Raw genomic sequence first — 17,276 nt, forward strand, 5'->3', positions numbered from 1 at the left:
AATAGATAAATTAAATAGCTAAAAAAATCAGAATGTGCAGCTGCAACTGTTTCTTCACCACAAGAAAGAAAACATCCAAGCTACCTCCAGTGATGTTTAGGTTATTTACGAGATACAGCCCCCTCCCCAATAGCTACTGAATGTAATCAGAGACCAAGAAAATAGGGCAGAAAGTTACAGACACTGTCCCGAGTAAGAACCTGCAGCCGCATCCCAACATTGCTGCCCGTGCACATCAGGCGCTATGAACTCCAGAAGCAATTCTGGCAAATTGCAAGCAATACAGAGGGTCATTAGCAGTGCATCAGAGCCTGGGGTCCTGCTCAACGTGCTCTGCCTTAGGAGGGAGGTCCATGCCTGTCAAGCTATGTGCACAAATCAATCCCTTTGCACAGCATTACCCCTACTGAAAATAATATTCTAAAAACTTTTAAAGAGCAGCACTGGGGTTTCAGTAAAATCAAAATGTTTTCAGGCTGGTGTTGTCTTCCACCCATGCCAAGTACAGACTCACGTGACTTTTTATTTTTTTAAAGCAGTCATGGTGTGCAGTTGCAACTGTGCACACACAATCACAAAATGCTTGTCTACACACTGCTGCATGCATGTTACAGATGTGGCCGCATGGAGCCCCCAGCTGTGTGAAAATATCGATTCACAGGGAACTGGAATAGTACCCAAGAAATCCCATATCAAATGAAAACAAGCGTCAAAAGCACAGAAATAAGAACACTAATTTTTCTTTAACTACTGTCTGTTCGCAGATACATTAACTGAATAATTATGAGTCCCAGCTGCTAAATCTTTTCCTACTTGAAATCTGTCAAAACTTCTCTCATACACTAGGATGCTATTTTATTTAAAACTGATTTTGGAGGAGGATTTTTTTTTTTTTTTTTTGTAATTGTTCTTCAGATGCTGTCTGATTCAGTATTCAAAGACAAGAGATCCATGGAAAGAAGAGGATCCGCCAGCCTCTGATAAGAATACTGGGTGATCCAAGCAAAAATGTTTTGACATGAATAAGAATTACATTTTTTTTACATTTGAAATTTTCAACCTCTCCCCAGCTTCCTCGGGCCAGAATGTTCAAAAATGTCTACTGAATACTTAGCATCAATTACTTAAGCAAGAGTGTATCTGATTTAAGTCCTGCACACCTTATGAAAAAAAAAAAAAAAAACAATTTCATTAGATTCTCTGCTTTTTTTCCAGTTAAGATTCAGCGCCAGCAAAATGAGTCCGAGTCACATAATGTTCAAGAGAAAACATTAATACGTCATAGACTGACGTAAAATGTCAATTTGAATTTTGGAAATGGCGTGATACAACCAAAAAAAAAATAAGTTCTAAAAGGAACCTACCATCAAAATGTTATCTAGTGAGAAAATTGTGTTTTATTATCCCCACAAGGATATTGTCAACGTTTTGAAAGGAAGAGATGTAGCACAAAAGCCAGGACACATGTTCACCTTTCACAAAATGTCTCTCTCTATACATCATGTCAGCTTTTTTCTTTCCTGGTCTAACCAATAAAACCACTTAGCTAAAATAACCGTTTGAATTTCCTAAATGCTTAAGTCACAGACCCTGCCAGGAAATATAAAATTCCAAGCATCTCTCTCAAATCCAAAATTCTAGCACCAAGAAAAATAAGATTTCCCCCAATTATTATATAAAATAAAGGTGTGGCAGGGGGGAGATGTAAAATATTTGCTACTTTCAGTTTTAACTGGGATAGCCAAATATCCCTAAAAAAATTAAATCTGAGTTCATCCAAACCAGAAAAACTCAACTTACAGAGGCAAAACCCTGAAAAAATAGAAACTAGATGTAATTGAAAAGGTTTTCCTCCTCATTACTTATAAGAATGATTTAATGTAGTTTAAATCAGTTTGGCTTAAGATCTTTATGAAATTAATAGAATAGCTCAGGAAAAATGGACTCTCTCACATTTTAATTGCTTTCAAAACCAAAACAAAACAAAAAAAAAAAAAAATCACACAACAGATCAACAACCACGGAATCAAAACACTGCTCCCGTTTGGAGGGTGCACACATGTTTTTACCCTCCACTGCCAAAGGGCTCCTGTTTGTCTTATTACGCAATTTTTTTTAACACTATATTAAAACTAAAAAAAAAAAAAAAAACACACACACCTTACTATTGACAACGTTTTGCTCTGGTACCAGCGTTAACAAGATTTAAAGCATGGCTTTTTCTCCACGCCACAAACTACTTTAAAAACAGTTTTACCCATCTCAGGCTTTTATGTCAAAAATCCAATTTCTGCCCGTTTACAAGTGTTACTTGCTTTGCCACCTCAGGGCAAAAGCTATGTCAGATGTATATTTTAGCAGCCCCTAAGGAGCCCCAATAGCGCTCAGCTACTGGAGGGTGAAACATGCACAAAGCCCCATTTCATTTTGAAAACGCATTTGACCTACACGTGCACCGGGGAGGGGGGTTTATTTTATAATGTTTCAACCTCCCACAAAATCTGAACCTTACCTGACAGCTTAAAAAAGTTCCTCAACAGCCCAAAAGAAAATGGTTACCACTTTTACCCGCATTTCATTTTAATTACACACAGATATTAAATCGCCTGATTTTGAAAGCTGCACCATTAAAAAAAAAAAAAAAAAAAAGGTTTTGCGATTCTCAAGTCATTCAATCGCTTACCGAGGTTTTTATACACTGGGAGGAGGGGGGGGGGGGGGAAAGGAGGGTTGTGTAAACGTTTTAAGATCCCTATTTCCAAAACAAAGATGAGTTCGTTTTTGTTTAAGCAATAAATGATTTCGTAAAGCAAAAGGGAATTCACAGCTCTTGCTTCGAAGTAGAACAGAGAATATAAAGTAGAATATTGAGAAGGCGGGTAATAAATCCTAAGAAAGAAATGGAAGGCATCCTAAAACCTTAAGAGCTCAGACTGGGGAGGAGGCGAGGCATGGATATGAATGAAGATATTTAAATATCAGGGGAGCCCCCCCTGGCAATTACTTTCCATGCCCCTCCATTTTAAAATGCCAAAGTGTATCCGAAGAGAACGCGTTAGTATAACGTGAGCCACAATTAAACCAAATAGATATTTAAAAACAAAAGCACACACACACTTCTAATGTATGCTGGTATCTATTTTGTCAATTAGTACATTATTTGTGGTCTTAAAACGTGCGAGCATTCACCTGCTATGGTTTTCTGAACTGTGTAATAAAATTTATGATCTGAAACATAGCTTTTGGTCACCTCTGTTATTGCATAAACAAGTCTCTGGCTGCCAACAGAGATAAAAATAGTATGGCAATTGCCCATTTCCTCTAGACAATGTCACCAAAACAAGCAACTTTACATCACAGACAGCATTTGGCACCTAGGGATCTTTGCCACTTTTTTTTTTACGCAGAGAAATGCTAACGCCAAACAAACAAACTTAATCAAAGCCGAGTGAGGGGGGGGAAGTCCATCAGCTACAAAAAATACTCCGTTAATTTAACTGCGAAGCTATGGGTGCGTTGGAAAGCACACCTACGGTTACACAACATGCCCGACAAATCCTCTCTACCCTATTCTTACCCCACGCACGTGCACCATCAGTCTTTTCAAGCGCTAAGGACGGAGGCAGTCACAGCGCGCTCAAAACCTACTTATGTACTAAGGCGAAATCTAGAAGATCCACTTCGGTTTCCTCGTCTTAAATATAAGAAATCATAACCTGGATCGTCTACTACTCTATCACACTTTATTTACAAATCCCAACCAGCCAGCGCTGGAACACTGCGCGGTAAAACCTGTGGGCCCGCTGCTACAAGGCAAATTAAATAGAGAAGGTGGGTGATATGTAATCGGGGAGGGGGGGCGCCTTTACATCTGTGCACCCCACCCCGATCACCCGAAAGAAAAACAAAAGCACACGGGGGATGTGCATAACTTCGCCACCCAGCACCAAAAAAAAAAAAAAAATCAATCGAGGCAGGCTGAGGAGGCAGGGATGCCCTGCAGGCAGGCGCTCGACGCGGGCCGCAGAGAAAGGAGCCGGGCAGCCTTGCTAGGGAGCCCCCCTCCCCACCCCCAGACATGCAGCAGCAGCGGTGGGCGGGGACGGGTCTCCTGCAAAGCTTTCACACCAGCAAAACAAAGTCTCCAAACGAGAAGGGGCTTCCAGCTCCAAAAATGAGCACAGGGAGCCGGGCAGCCACGCAAACAATCCCCCCCACCCCCTTCATCAGCTAGAAACGGGGTTTTTATAAACCCAAATTATGAGCTTTGCTTTGCATGAGAATCTCGCCTTCCCCTAACAGAAATCTAAAGTCATTCAGTCTTTTGCACTTACTCCCCGTGAAAGGGAAGGGACGATGGGTGGGAGAGAGCGCGCGTTACAAATGCAGCCTCCAGCTCTAATGGCAGGAAATACATCGTGAAAGCCTCCAACCTGCTTCGGGATGCTCCAGGCAAAAGAAACAAAACAAAATCGTATTGGCACCACAGATGAGCTTAGAACCAAAACTGGCACTTGCTTTGGGTTTGGTTTTTTTTAATGACAAAAAGATGAAACCCGCCTGCAGGAAAGAGGCTAAAAGGGCTCTCCACAGGATCAACAAACAGCACAAGCACTGGTGCTCGCCGTGTACACAAGAGCCCTCGGGGGTGCGCTTACTACTGATTTCCCTGCACGAGAAAACGCCAGCGACTTCCAGAAACGCAAGGCAGGGGCCAGGGAAGCAGAGAATTAAAACACAAAAAAAAAAAGGTTCCAGCTCAGAGATCAAAGATGTTCTACTAAAATTAAAAAACAAAAAACACTGCACACACACAAACAAACAAAAGTGTAGCGCAAACATAAAGAAAAGGCAGAGAGAGCAAGAGCCAGGACGCAGCTCCGCCCAGCCCTGCTCGCTCGGGCAGGGGCTGAAAGGGTGCAAGGCTGACCCCGGCCCCCTCAGCCGGGGCAGGAAGAACAAAAAAAAAGCAAAGCTTTACTCACTTTCTCCATTTGCTGGCCGGAGGCAAAGTGTGGCGAAGAGCAGCAGAGAGCCCCAGCAGAAGGGCAGGGACCCTCTTCCGGTTCGAGGCTTCATTCCTCTTCCAGCAAACGAACGAGCTGCCCCTCGATTAAAGGAAGGAAAAAAAAAAAAAAGGACCCCCAAAACGTAGAATATCCCTGAAACAGCGCGCGCCCCCCCGCACAGCGCGCGAGAGAAGCGGAGGAAAACCGGAGCCGGGGGTTAGGCGGGGGAGGCAGCGGTCGGTTCGGGGCTGCTCGGACGGAGGATTTTGTCTCCGAAAAAAAAGAACAAAACAAAACCCAAGGCAAAAATTCCAAAGAAATAAATAAGCCCCCCGTCTGTCAGCCGCGCCGGTGAGACACCGCGCAGCCAGGCAGCGAAGCCGGAGCGCACCGAGGCTGGCGCTCTGCCTCCTCAACCTCCATTTTCCCGAATCGCACAGGCAACGAAAAGGAGGCGACACAAACCGAAAAAAAAAAACAAACCCACCCCACACACACCCCAGCCCCGGAATCGGCTCGCACCGGCCCGCGAGCTTAAAACAAGCCCCGCGAAGGCTTCCCGCCTCCCCCCGCCCTTTCAAAGCCCCGAGCCGTGCGGCCGCGGAAGGAGCAGCGCCAGGGAAATGAATGAAGAAAAGCAGCGAGCCCGCTTCTCCCCCACCCCCGGCGCCGGCGGGACGCACCCGGCACGGGAACGAGAGGGAAAAAAAAAACAACAACAAGCGGGGGAAGTGGTCAGCGCTCCGAGCCCGTCTCCCCCTCTCGGCCGTGCATCCTCTGCGGGTGGGGGAGGAGAGCTCCAAACTGCTTTCCTTTCCCTCGCTTCCTCCCGAATATGCACCGGATTCCTGAAGGTCAAAGCCGCAGGGTTCCTTGCTGGAAGGCGGGGAGGGGGTCGCGGTATTTTGTTGTTGGGGCTTTTTGTTTTTTTCCTGCGGCTGTTCCTCGGTCTTGCTGCTGCTGCTGCCGCTGCTGCTTTTTTTTTTTTTTTTTCTTCGGCGGGGGGGATGGGGGGAGGAGGTCGCTCGGTGCAGCTCAGCCTCCCTCTCTCTCTCTCTCTCTCTCTCCCCTCGGCAGAGTTAATGCTGTAAACAAGAGCCTCAGCTTCACTCACTGGCACGCTCGCGCGCGTGCACGCGCCACCGTGTGTGTGTGTGAGCGCGAGGGAGATTGATCCGAGCACAAATACTCAGGCGCGCGCGCCTCCCCCCCCCCCCCCCCATCCATCCAACCCCTGCTTTCCTAGGCATCAAGAAGCTCCGGATCGCTGGATTCCCGGGGAACGTTCGGAGCGGAGCTGGCGCGCGCCGGCCACGGCCGCCCGCGCGCACACACACACACAGACAACAACTCCGCACCAAAAAAATAATTAAAAAAAAAAATGCCAAAACCCAACCCTGGGGCGGGGAGCGCTCCAGCATCACGGACACGCTTGCACACGCTAGCGCCCTCAGCCCCCGCCTTTCCCTCCGCTCCCCTAAATCCGAGTGCCAAGCCTCTCCCCCTTCCCTCCCTCCCTGCTCGCGAGCTCGATTTCATTAATAAAGCGCCGAGCGCGAGGGAGGCGGGCTGGGTGCTGCTGTTGTTACTACTACGAGAGTTGTAGCTCGCCGTGCAGTCCTGCTCCTCCTCCTCCTCCAGCTCAGACTCCTTTCTCTTTCGCGTCCTCCTCGCAATGTTTTAAATTCGTTTTTTGTTTTTTTTACGGAGATTCATAGTAGTGAGCGCTGGGGTCTCTCTGGGAATCTATTTTTTTATTTTTATTTTGTAGTTTTTGTATTTGTAAGATTCGGCTGGAATTAAAGCAGCACGAGGCGTAGAGGAAGGGCTGAGGAATAGGGGGGGGGGGGGACGCGGACGCTGTCCCTGTGCTCGATTGTATTTTATTTTTTGAAGTTGTTTTCGCGGAGCCGCGCGTGGACGCCAGCGCCATGGAGGACGAGGGGACAGGATGGGGGTCGGCGCTCAGCCGCGAGGAGAGGAGACGATTGCGCGCGCCGGTCACGTTTCAGTCGTTTGGGGACGACTTGCCAGGCGCTCCTGCCGCCGCGCCGAGAGCGGAGCCCCGTCGGATTCTTCGCCTTGCTTCCCGCATACGAGCCAGCAGACTTTGTTGTGGCTCGGGGCTTCTTTAGCAGACACTGAGACCAGGGCAGGTGTGTGGAGGGCGCGTAATTCTGAAGGTACCCCCCCCCCCCCCCAAAACGGCTTCCTCTGCTGCTGCCTGATTTCTGGGCCTGACCCCCCCTGCCCCGCGCCTCTGCTTGTAGGAGCCATAATCTGAAAGCTGACCCTGCCTGAAATGTTAGCCGTGCGCACATACCGAAGCCACGGTATGTGCGCCCTGATTTTTAAAAGAGACGTATTTGCTAAAAAAAAAAAGTACATTTTCAAAGGAGTAACACAATTTTCAAAAGCCATTTACCCATGGGTGCATTCGACACCAGTAAATCCTATGGCAATGCAATGGCATATATTGTAACAATTTTCAAAAGCCCACTTACATGAGTTAAGTGAATTTACATGTGTAAAACCCACTTTTAAGGATGTAAAATGCTTTTGAAAATCAGGCCCTAAGCAGGTGAATGTGGGAAACAATAAACAAATAGTATGTAAATGGAACAGGAGTTAAAAACACATTAACAAAGTAAGTAAAGTTGAAAACCTGTACTAAATCTCCAGTAATGCAGAAAAATAAAAGAGGCAAGCAGTGGAAAATGACTGGAAAGTGTAATGGGCACTGGGTGCCCACTGCATAGAGCTTGGGCTTTGGTTTCACTAGCCATGCCTTGCCAAAATGGCAAAGTGCAGTGCATTACTACATCTGGTGTACTCCAGCTGTAGCTGCCTCCCCCAGGGAGCTTATGCTTTGATTTAACTTTAAATGATTCCTTTTATGTTGTGTGTGTGTGTGGTGGGGGGGGTGAGAGGAACAAGAGGGAAAACAATTGCCTGCCAGCTGTGTTATGAAAGCACACCTCCTCTTCTGACACATTTCATCCTGACTGAAATGCTTTGAAAATGAGGATTGGTCCATTCCACCCACTGCAGCCACTGAGCCAGTGACAAAAAAAAAAGGCAAAGGTACCGTGGCTTGACCAAGCGTGGAATGGGTGGACACTAACTGGCACAATGCTGAAGATTTAACAGCTGGGTCTGAGGTGCAGTAAAAGTTAACTGATGTTTCTGCCAGCCATGTTATTCTGTTGCTGCACCCATGTGGTTAGAAGCAGCTGGACACTACCACACTGGACACAGCCACAGAAAAACACGTCCAGCAGAAATGTAGGTTAACTTCAGGGTCCTTTATTTTCATTTTTTATTTTTCATGGGAATTTATCAGTTTTTACTGCAACAAAAAACCAGGAGAAAACAGTGGAATAAAATGACTCATTTTTTCCAGGTAAATATACTTTTTGTTATGTTGTAATTAACAATGACAACTTCCCAGGAAAAATAAAGTAAAATCTGAAAACTAAGGTCACTGCATAACTTACTCCATCTCAGATCCAAGTCTCAAATTTCCAGCATTAAAAAAAAATCTTGCCTTAAGCAGCCTGCTCTTTAATGCACCTCCCCTGCATTGCTGAGCAATAGCTAATAAATCTTCATTAACATGGGGATTTGTATTTGCTTATGCTAATCTTAGTGCAGATTTTTTTTCCTTACGAAAATTCCCTTTAAATACCTGGATAAAGTTAAAGCTGAAAAAAAACCCATGCTAAAATGTGGGTTAAAACTTGCACTGAGGTAGTGCACCTTATTACATCAACCTGATTAGCTGGGGTGCTGTGCTTCTTTAGCAGCTGTTTTAATGTCTGTGACTCAGCTCTGACAAAGATTATCAGAAAATGCTGGTTTTGATTTGATTTGTATTCCGTTGTTTTAAACCTTTATAAAACACAGAAAGCCAGGAGAGGCGTGAGGGGGTGTACAGGAAGCATCATGAATGGAAATCTCTGTATGATGTACCGAAGACCAGTTCCAAACCACGAAGAAAACACGAGAGACCTCAGCGATTTAAATGATTTGGTCTTCCTGAAGAGCTAGCTAGTGGGGTTCAGTGTGTGCTGCTGCAGTTCCCGGGGAAGGAAATGAGACACGACAGCTATTTAGGTCGCTGCCTGTTCAGATGGAGAGATGCACCTCAGTTACTGTGCTGTTGCTTTTAACTGAAATGATCTAAACACAAGCTTGGTGCATCAGTCAGAGTGCTTTGCTTCATCTCCAACTACTTTTGTAGAGCTTCATTTTTCAAAAGTTTTTATGTTAGCTGTTTGTTTGTTTTTACAGAGAGAGGGAATAGTCAATGGGAAATTTTTACCACAGTGGTATGGTCTGTGTGGATTTTATAGCCCAGTTCCCAAAGTCTTGGTGATTTGAATCATGAGGAATTTGCAAAGAGTCAGTGTGAAAACTGAACAAAGACCATCATCAAAGCTTAGCAAAAAAAAAAAAAAAGGGGGTGGGAGGGGTTTCTACTTTTGACAAAATGAGATGGAAGGCAGGAATGAGGCTGGACAGACTAGGAACATTCTGGTTTTGTGTGATGTTTTTAGAGATTACATTATGACTGGATTATTGTATATTGAAGATTTTTTATTTCATTGGATTTTATATTTCATCAATGTTGAAATGTGCCTAAGAGTGCCATGGTAATTAGGTGAGAAACAAATGCAAATACATAAATACAATAGATTGTCCCTATCTGCTATCATACTCTCTTGTCTCTGTTAATAGATAGAATCAGTGTTGGTGGTTTTGTTTTAATGTGAGTTTAACACTAACAGGTTTATTGCGCAAGATCCATGGCCATACAGCTGTACAAATTAAATCACCTGACTACATAGTCTGAGCACATTTTTCCAGCGTTATGTCCACAGTCAGTTCTCGGGGTTTTTGGAGCGCTATGGGATATGACTGTGGTTTATTCCTGCTTTTCTTTTTAAGGTTGCACATCTGCCAGCATGACCAAGAGGAGCTGTACATAGATCATAACAGTAATGTTCAGCAGATAAGGCTCTTTTGCCTTGCCTAATCTGCCCATTTGAGCCTGAACACTGTGACCACAGATGCTTCTCAATCTCTGGTCATCGCCCTCTGTATCTGTCTCAAGCACGGTTAGATTCTGTCATTGCTTTGGTTAATTACAATCAAATACAAATAGGATACAAATATTTCAGACAAAAAGAAACAAAAACAAACATTTAAGAAGATTGAAATAATTCAAACAGCCACTAACATAACTTTTTTTTTTCTTAAGTTGTCCTACATTACTAACTTCCTACTCCACACTGGATGGCCATTTCCAAATAATCATCTACATCTCTGTGTATCTTTCTAGAATGGAAAATGCGAAAAAAAAAAAAAAAGATAAAGCAGGAACTTGTGAAATAAAAACCTGCTATATCTGCATTACCTTATTTAGCATTGCTTTTTGTATCACTTCAATTTTTATCTAATTGATAGAATGTGTTTGTTTTTAAGGATTATTTATGTTTTTAGGACTGTCATGCATCTAGAAATGTTTTTATTTTATCTTGTATAAGGAGTGGCAGAAATAAATTATTATTATTATTATAGTATTTAATTATTCTATTTTTTAAATATTTTGTTGTTACCTACATTGAGCTGTTAGGAAGAGCAGGATATACAAATGTTAAATAATAAATGTCAACCCAAGCTATGCCTTACCCAAGTCCAGTAATATCCAGTTTGGGGAAAGTGTACCCAGAAAAATTGAGGCAAGGCTTTTTTTTTTTTTTTACTAAAATCCCAAAACCAAAATTAATTCAAAAGCAACTAATTAACTAAACCTAAGCAAATTTGCATTTCTAAAATTAAAAACAAAACTAAAATCATACCCCATTCTGCTTTTGGTTTCTTCTGCACAAAAAAAAAATAGATGGAACATGCAAGCTCATTGGCTACCCTACCACCTCATGCCAAAGGGTGATTTGTAAATCTGTATTTCCTAGTAGGTAATATTTTGCATGGATAGAAAATAGGGGGAACTGAAGCCGCTATATAGGTAACTAAGTGGCTATCCTGCACACTGCTAAATACTGAAATAAAAATAACAATCCTGAAACAAACCTAACTAACAATGAACATATTAGCCAAGGAAGAATGAAAATCTGTATTTGGTTTATTTTGACTTCACTGAATGAATCTGGTCAGATCTGGCAGTAACAAGTAACTTTTAAAATTCTGTAATCTTGGTACTTCCAAAGAGTTGGGTATTTTATCGCTGGGAGTCCTGCTTTCCTATATTTTATGGTTTAGTACAGATACTGTGACGTTTCAGGTTCCTCTGCATTTGTTGTTTAACTAATCAAAGAAACAGATGTACAAATATAATAATTTTTATTTTGTTTCATGCCGTACCACAAGTAGCACCAATGCTGTGTTTCAAACAGTAATATTAATCAGTTCAATATATATAATACATTAGTTTTAAAATATAAATTAAAACTTCACATACATTCAATTAAATAGCATAAAATACATCACCTGTAAACCAAAACAAACTTCTTACTAACACAACAATAATTAAACTGAAAAATGAGTTCGGTATCCTCACATACCCTATTTTGTAACACCCTACATGCAATTGAAAGGAGTGATTGAGAGCAAGTGCATTTACTTACAAATGATACAAAATATATTTAAAAAAGAAAATGTGAAAATGAAGCATTTCCTTGTTTTGAGAAGGGCTGCCTCTTGGCTTTTGTGAACAAATATCCACACCAAACATCCAAGAAATAAAAGTAGAAAACTATATAGCCTCAGAGTTGGATTATTTTAAATGAAAAGGCATGTAAAAATGTACAAAAACAGAGATATTTGTGTTTTAAAAATAAATGTGAAAAAAATGCAAATGGAAAAAGCCTTAAAAAATTATATTTTGAATTAGAAGCTCCATTTAACAAAAGAAACGTTGATTACCATAAATTTTGTCACCACGCAATAGACTGTTTTTATATACCTGTTGTTGCACTTGGTGCTTTATTAATAATGATTATTATTCATTTGTAGAATGCAGTACTGCACAGAGACAAAATAGATGAATCTGACAGTCATTTATGAAGAATATCAATAAATATAATCTAAATAAAGCCATTTGGTTGCCATGTTAGCTACACCGAGATAAAGCTCAGCAAATAACTTGTTGGAGGTAAATTAACATATTTATGTCTAGCTTTTGAGGGCACTTATTTATTGACTTTTAATTCTAATATTTCTAAAGAAATAATTCTTAGATTTTTATTCTCAATTAACAACTTTCCTGAAATTACTACTGGGGGGGGGGGAAGGTATTTTCTGTGACAGCATCGGTGCCTATTCTGGACTGCAGGCAACCCGGAAATGCATTTTGCCTAAATTTTATTTAAAAACGTTTATCTGCCGCCTTGCTGACCAAACAGGTCACCCAAAGCAGTGCAGAACAAAACAGTAAGAATAAATCCGGAATTTCTGTACTTCCTTCCCGGTGCACGCGTTCATTTTGAATCTCTGCTGTGGTTTATTCCTGGGAGTTTGTGCTTCAGAAAACCGTCTGGGCATGGCACGAGAGTAGTAACATTTCAAGCTTGGCTTCGGAGAGCGCTGTGACCTTGCAAGGTGTTGAGCTCAGTTCTCCCCTCTGTTGCCATAAACTGTTATGACTACATCTTGCAAATAACTCACGCAGGTGGAATTGTAGGCAAAGGGGGTAAACTTTCTCATTTTTCCAGTGGCCTGGAAATGTAACTGGGAAGGAAAATGTTCCACTTCTATGAAGTTAGGAGAGGTGTGATTTTGGTGTTTATCTCAGTTATTCAAATCGCGTAGCATGCAGGGAGATTTTCATCGGTGAAGTTGTTTTTAGTGGTTTGTTAGTTTGGTTTGCTACATCTGACCCAAGGACGTTTGTTTGTTTTTGTTTTCTTCCTGAAGTGGTTTTGTTCAAGACAATGCCAGTAGAGCAGGATTTTTGCAGTAAGAGGGCACAGGCATCATGGGTCAGGCTATGCAGTGAGCCCGAACGGTTCCGGGTACCCACTGTCCAACATGGGAACAGCTGCTCCTTGCTCACAGGTGCTTCACCCTAAAATGGACCCTTCTCTAACATTGCATCATGAGCACCACGTGCTAAAGTTTACCATTATTATCTTGCAACTGCCTGTATCCATGTGTGTGCATCTGGTAACTCAGTAGTAAGAGAGAAAAATAAATGCAAAGTTTTTGTTACCGAATACACAGTTTCATAAATGTTTCTGTGGTCCCGTCGTCGAATGCTGATGTGCGCCGTAGAGCCAGGACACCAGCTCTCTGTGAGATGGGCTCAAGAATGGTATAAGGAACGGTTCTTCATCAGCCTTGCATGTCCTGCCCAACGCAGGCTGGAACGTGGGGAAGGGCCATCCCTTGCTCTGCCATCAGAGGTCAATAAGGCCCAGGACACCGTTATTCAACGTTGGATAATTCGGCTGCGAATATCTTTTAACTGGGTGCTCCAGGCTTGTCGTTCTTTCTTTTGAAGGGAGGGGAGAATGCCGTCGGGGGTCGATACTCCGCTGGAAACAGGATGGTTTAAGGGCTGGTTCTCCATAACCCCCCCACGCTTCCTGCCCTGCCCTGTGGCTGAAGTGTCTCATTAAGGGGAATGCCTCTCAAGCCGGTCGCCATTTTTTTTGTTGGCGCTCTCTCGGGCTGCGGCTCAGTATTTCCTCATGATCCCCCATGTTGTTCGGGCAAAGTCGAGCCTTTAGCAGTGACTTTGTAATAAGCAGTGGAAAACGTAGTTTCTTTTCCTTTTACCATTTAGTTTTGTAATTTCTGCCGTGCGGTATATTTAAAGAATGCTCGATCTCTCAAGAAAACCAAGCGAACAGAAGAGATGTGTGAACGTTTCAAGATGTCTGCTTTCCTCCTTTGGGGATCACGTAGTGGGGCTGCTGTCTTAGTCTGCTTGAGTGCACAGAAATGAAAGTCCATAAACAAAAAAATGATACGAGGTGACGCTTTATCGGATAAGCGCGACACATTTCTTCACTAGCCTTTGGGGACCAACAAGCCCTCGGGTCAAAGGAAAAGATGATGGGTGAACGTTAGGAGTGTGCGTTGAACATTTATTTTTTTGTTTCATATGTTTTCTTTTGTCTGTTTAAAGCAAAACTAAAAAAAAAAAAATGAAATGAAAAAGTGCCACCAGCCCCTTTCCCCATCCAGGGTCTATGGCACAGGAGCAATCCACAGTCACTCCCGGCCTGCCAGGTCTCTCTTTCAGAAGGGCGCTGGTGCCATTTTGGTATTTCTGTAGGGAGGTATTAAATACACCTCCGTGCAGCAAAATGGCACCGGCCTGCAACAAAATGAAACAAGTGAAATTTTAGTTTGGTTTTGTCTTGTTAACGAAATGAAACGAAGCCCATCCCTGGTGAGCACACGACTGAATCATAATCTGTGTTCAGGCTGCCTCATTTTTTCCATTGACCTGAGGAAAGGGAATGTTAGCTGAAAGCTTTCTTGACTGAAAGGAGGTCAAGAAATGCATTAAGTTAGCCAAATAAAAAAGGTATCACCTTGGACATGTGTATATATTTTTTTTTGTTTGTTTGTTTACTGACCTTTATTTCTATCCTTTTTTGGGTACAGAAATTTGCATGTGGTTATAGCTACTAACCAATGGCAGGGAAACTTTGAAAATGCTCTGTGACATCACACCATGCACGACACTCCTTGAGACCTCACCAGAGTTTCACCGAATTGTCCTGTTTACCTGTGGGAAACTTAAGGTAAAAAAAATCAAACAGTGTCTAGGGAGGGTGTGCACAGGGGGGGCCATTGCTTGCTTTGCAATCTCTGGCTGAAAATTGAATGAACAGTTCAAAAGTTGTTTGCTTTTTTTTCTTGGGGGAGGGGCCTGGGGGCACATGATTTTACGAATCCAGTTTTCCTGTAGAAAACTTAGGTAATGAAATAGCCACTGGAATAACTGATCAGAAGAGGTGATAGTAACTAAACCAGTGACTGAATTCAAGCGTGGCTGGGACAGGTGTACAGCAGATCTTCTTGCAGTGCACGGGCGACAGCAGCTGGTGGCTAAAACTCTTGTATTTGCTGTAATACTTCTGTACCTTTCTGTTGTGACACACAGAAGCTGTGTGATAGTGTATTGATTAGTATAATCGTTGTTAGCTTATGGAGATTGTAGTGTATGTTATTTTTAATTTTGGATTTACCTATTGCATTTTATGAAAATGTATTTTAAATTGCTGCCTCGGGTGATGCTTAGGCATTGATAAGGCAGGATGTAAATGCATTAAAACATAGAGCAGATGCAGAAGGCTGTGTGAAGAAGAAAAGGAAGGCACATTTGTTAAAAACATATTTTGGATGCTGTTTAGCGGGGTAAACAAAGAGGATTTATTACAGCTGGACACCCGATTTGTAACCAGTTTTAAACACCTCAAAATTATTCCCCTAGGACAGGGGTCCCCAAACCTTTCAGGAGAAGGGGCCATGTAGGATATTTGAAATCAGAAAGAGGGCTGTGGGGGAGCCGTTGTCTGCCTCAGAGTACCACGGGATGCAGTAAGTTCATTCCACGCAAATAGACCGGCAGTTAAAGAAAACAAGAGGCCTGCTAAATGGAAAAAGCATGCTAGAAACGTGAGTTAAGCTGAAAATCTGCCCTAACGCTTTCAGAACTGGCCTAAGGATTCGGGTGCTGCAGGTTGGAAAGACGGTGACCAGAACGGCCTGGCATTGTGCAGCCCAGCTGGGGCACAGTCTCACATGGCGAGACCATTGGGGCAGGCATCTGCAGCTGAATAGCTTCACACTTTGGCGCTGCGCATCCTGACTTGCAGACAAAAAAAAAAAAGTGCAAGCTGTTAGACTGTGGGTGCCCTCCCTAGAGAGCTTACCCTTGCATGGAAGATTGGGCCCAAGCCAGGAGGCATAATGCCAATGTTGTATACAGGGTCATTGTGCCACAGTGCCAGCGCGCGCTCTTCAGCTGTAGCTGCCCTCTCAGAGAACGTTGATTTTACTTGCCCTGCTACAGTGGTCTTGGATGCGAGACCGTGCCCAACGTTGCGATGCGTAGTGCCAATCTCACACAGTGTGCAAGGCCATCGAGGCATGGCAGGAAAAATCGAAGCTCAAGTTGACTTGGGGAATAGCCACTGCTATTAATTGCATCAGTAGCATGGGATCTTCTTGGTGTTTGGGTAATTGCCAGGTTCTTGTGGCCTGGTTTTGGCCTCTGTTGGAAACAGGATGCTGGGCTTGATGGACCCTTGGTCCGACCCAGCGTGGCAATTTCTTATGTTCTTAAACTTCCTGAGGTGGACGTCTGCGGTCAAACGGTACCCACTTTGGCTGAGCATCTTGGCTTGGGAAGAACTTTGAATTCAAGGCCATTTTAGCAAGGGGACGGGGGGAAGGGGCTGAGAGGCAGCTATGAGTAGGCGAGAAGGAAAGGCGATCTGCCAGGACCTCTGGCCGCTGTAGGAGAGAGAGAGGGTGCTGAGCTCCATGGACCTTGCGTTCACCCAGTGTGGCAGCGTCGTGTGGGGAGGGGAAACCGAGAGGAAGGCAGACTGTGGGGAGGGCGAGGGGCACTGCCGTGCCTATGGGAGCCACGCCTCCCCCTTTCCCCAGCATTTCCCCACCCTTTGACCTCGGTAGTTGTGGTTGGGGTGCTGGGAATGTGTATGAGTGGGGGCACCTTTTGGGAGGTGGGGGGGTACTGAATGTACACGTACCCTCCTCCCGGGCGTGTAGCTGGGGGCGATTGTCGTTGCTTCGGCTGGCGTAACCTGGACAGGTAACTCCTGGCTCTGACTCACATTTCTGATGGCCGCTGTGCTTCTATTACTGTGCCCAGTGTGGCAGAAGCAGTTAGACACTAGCACATGGGCACAGCATAGGACAGCGTGGCCACCAGAAATGTAAGTCACGTTTCCATCGTTTGAAAATGATGCACTAAGCCGTTTCCCCTCTAATGCGCCTTCCTGCGTTGGTTTACATGGGAATAACGTGAACCCGCACTGATCCCAGCACTGGTTTTAAACCAGGTTTGTTTGTTTTTTAATTTAATAAACCAGGTTTGTTTTTTTTTACCTCTATTACATTTCAGGGGTAAGTTTGTGAGGAAAAGTCTGTGCTAAAAAGTGAGTTAAAACCTGGTTAAGATTAGTGCAACCTATTACACTGACCCCCTTCGCGGGGAGGGCTGTCAGCAGAGAAAGATGCACCATTTCAGCGCATTCACCT

General features: G+C 43.8%; 1 protein-coding gene and 1 long non-coding RNA gene across 2 annotated transcripts in view; one reads left to right on the plus strand and one right to left on the minus strand.

Annotated features, from left to right (window-relative positions):
- Positions 1–5,489, minus strand: part of IGF1R (insulin like growth factor 1 receptor) — a 333,492-nt gene extending 328,003 nt beyond the window's left edge. Inside the window, exon 1 of the mRNA XM_029574964.1 lies at positions 4,986–5,489. Within this exon, the coding sequence (XP_029430824.1) occupies positions 4,986–5,079 (94 nt within the window). The 5' untranslated portion in view covers positions 5,080–5,489. The remainder of the gene's footprint in view (positions 1–4,985) is intronic.
- A 1,084-nt stretch (positions 5,490–6,573) lies between these two features.
- Positions 6,574–10,427, plus strand: LOC115075347. The gene is made up of 2 exons (XR_003852472.1): positions 6,574–7,165; positions 8,916–10,427. It is a non-coding gene; the product is annotated as an uncharacterized LOC115075347 (long non-coding RNA).
- The last annotated feature ends 6,849 nt before the right edge of the window (positions 10,428–17,276 follow it).

Source organism: Rhinatrema bivittatum, chromosome 13, assembly GCF_901001135.1.
Source record: "Rhinatrema bivittatum chromosome 13, aRhiBiv1.1, whole genome shotgun sequence".
NCBI classification, from domain to species: Eukaryota; Metazoa; Chordata; class Amphibia; order Gymnophiona; family Rhinatrematidae; genus Rhinatrema; species Rhinatrema bivittatum.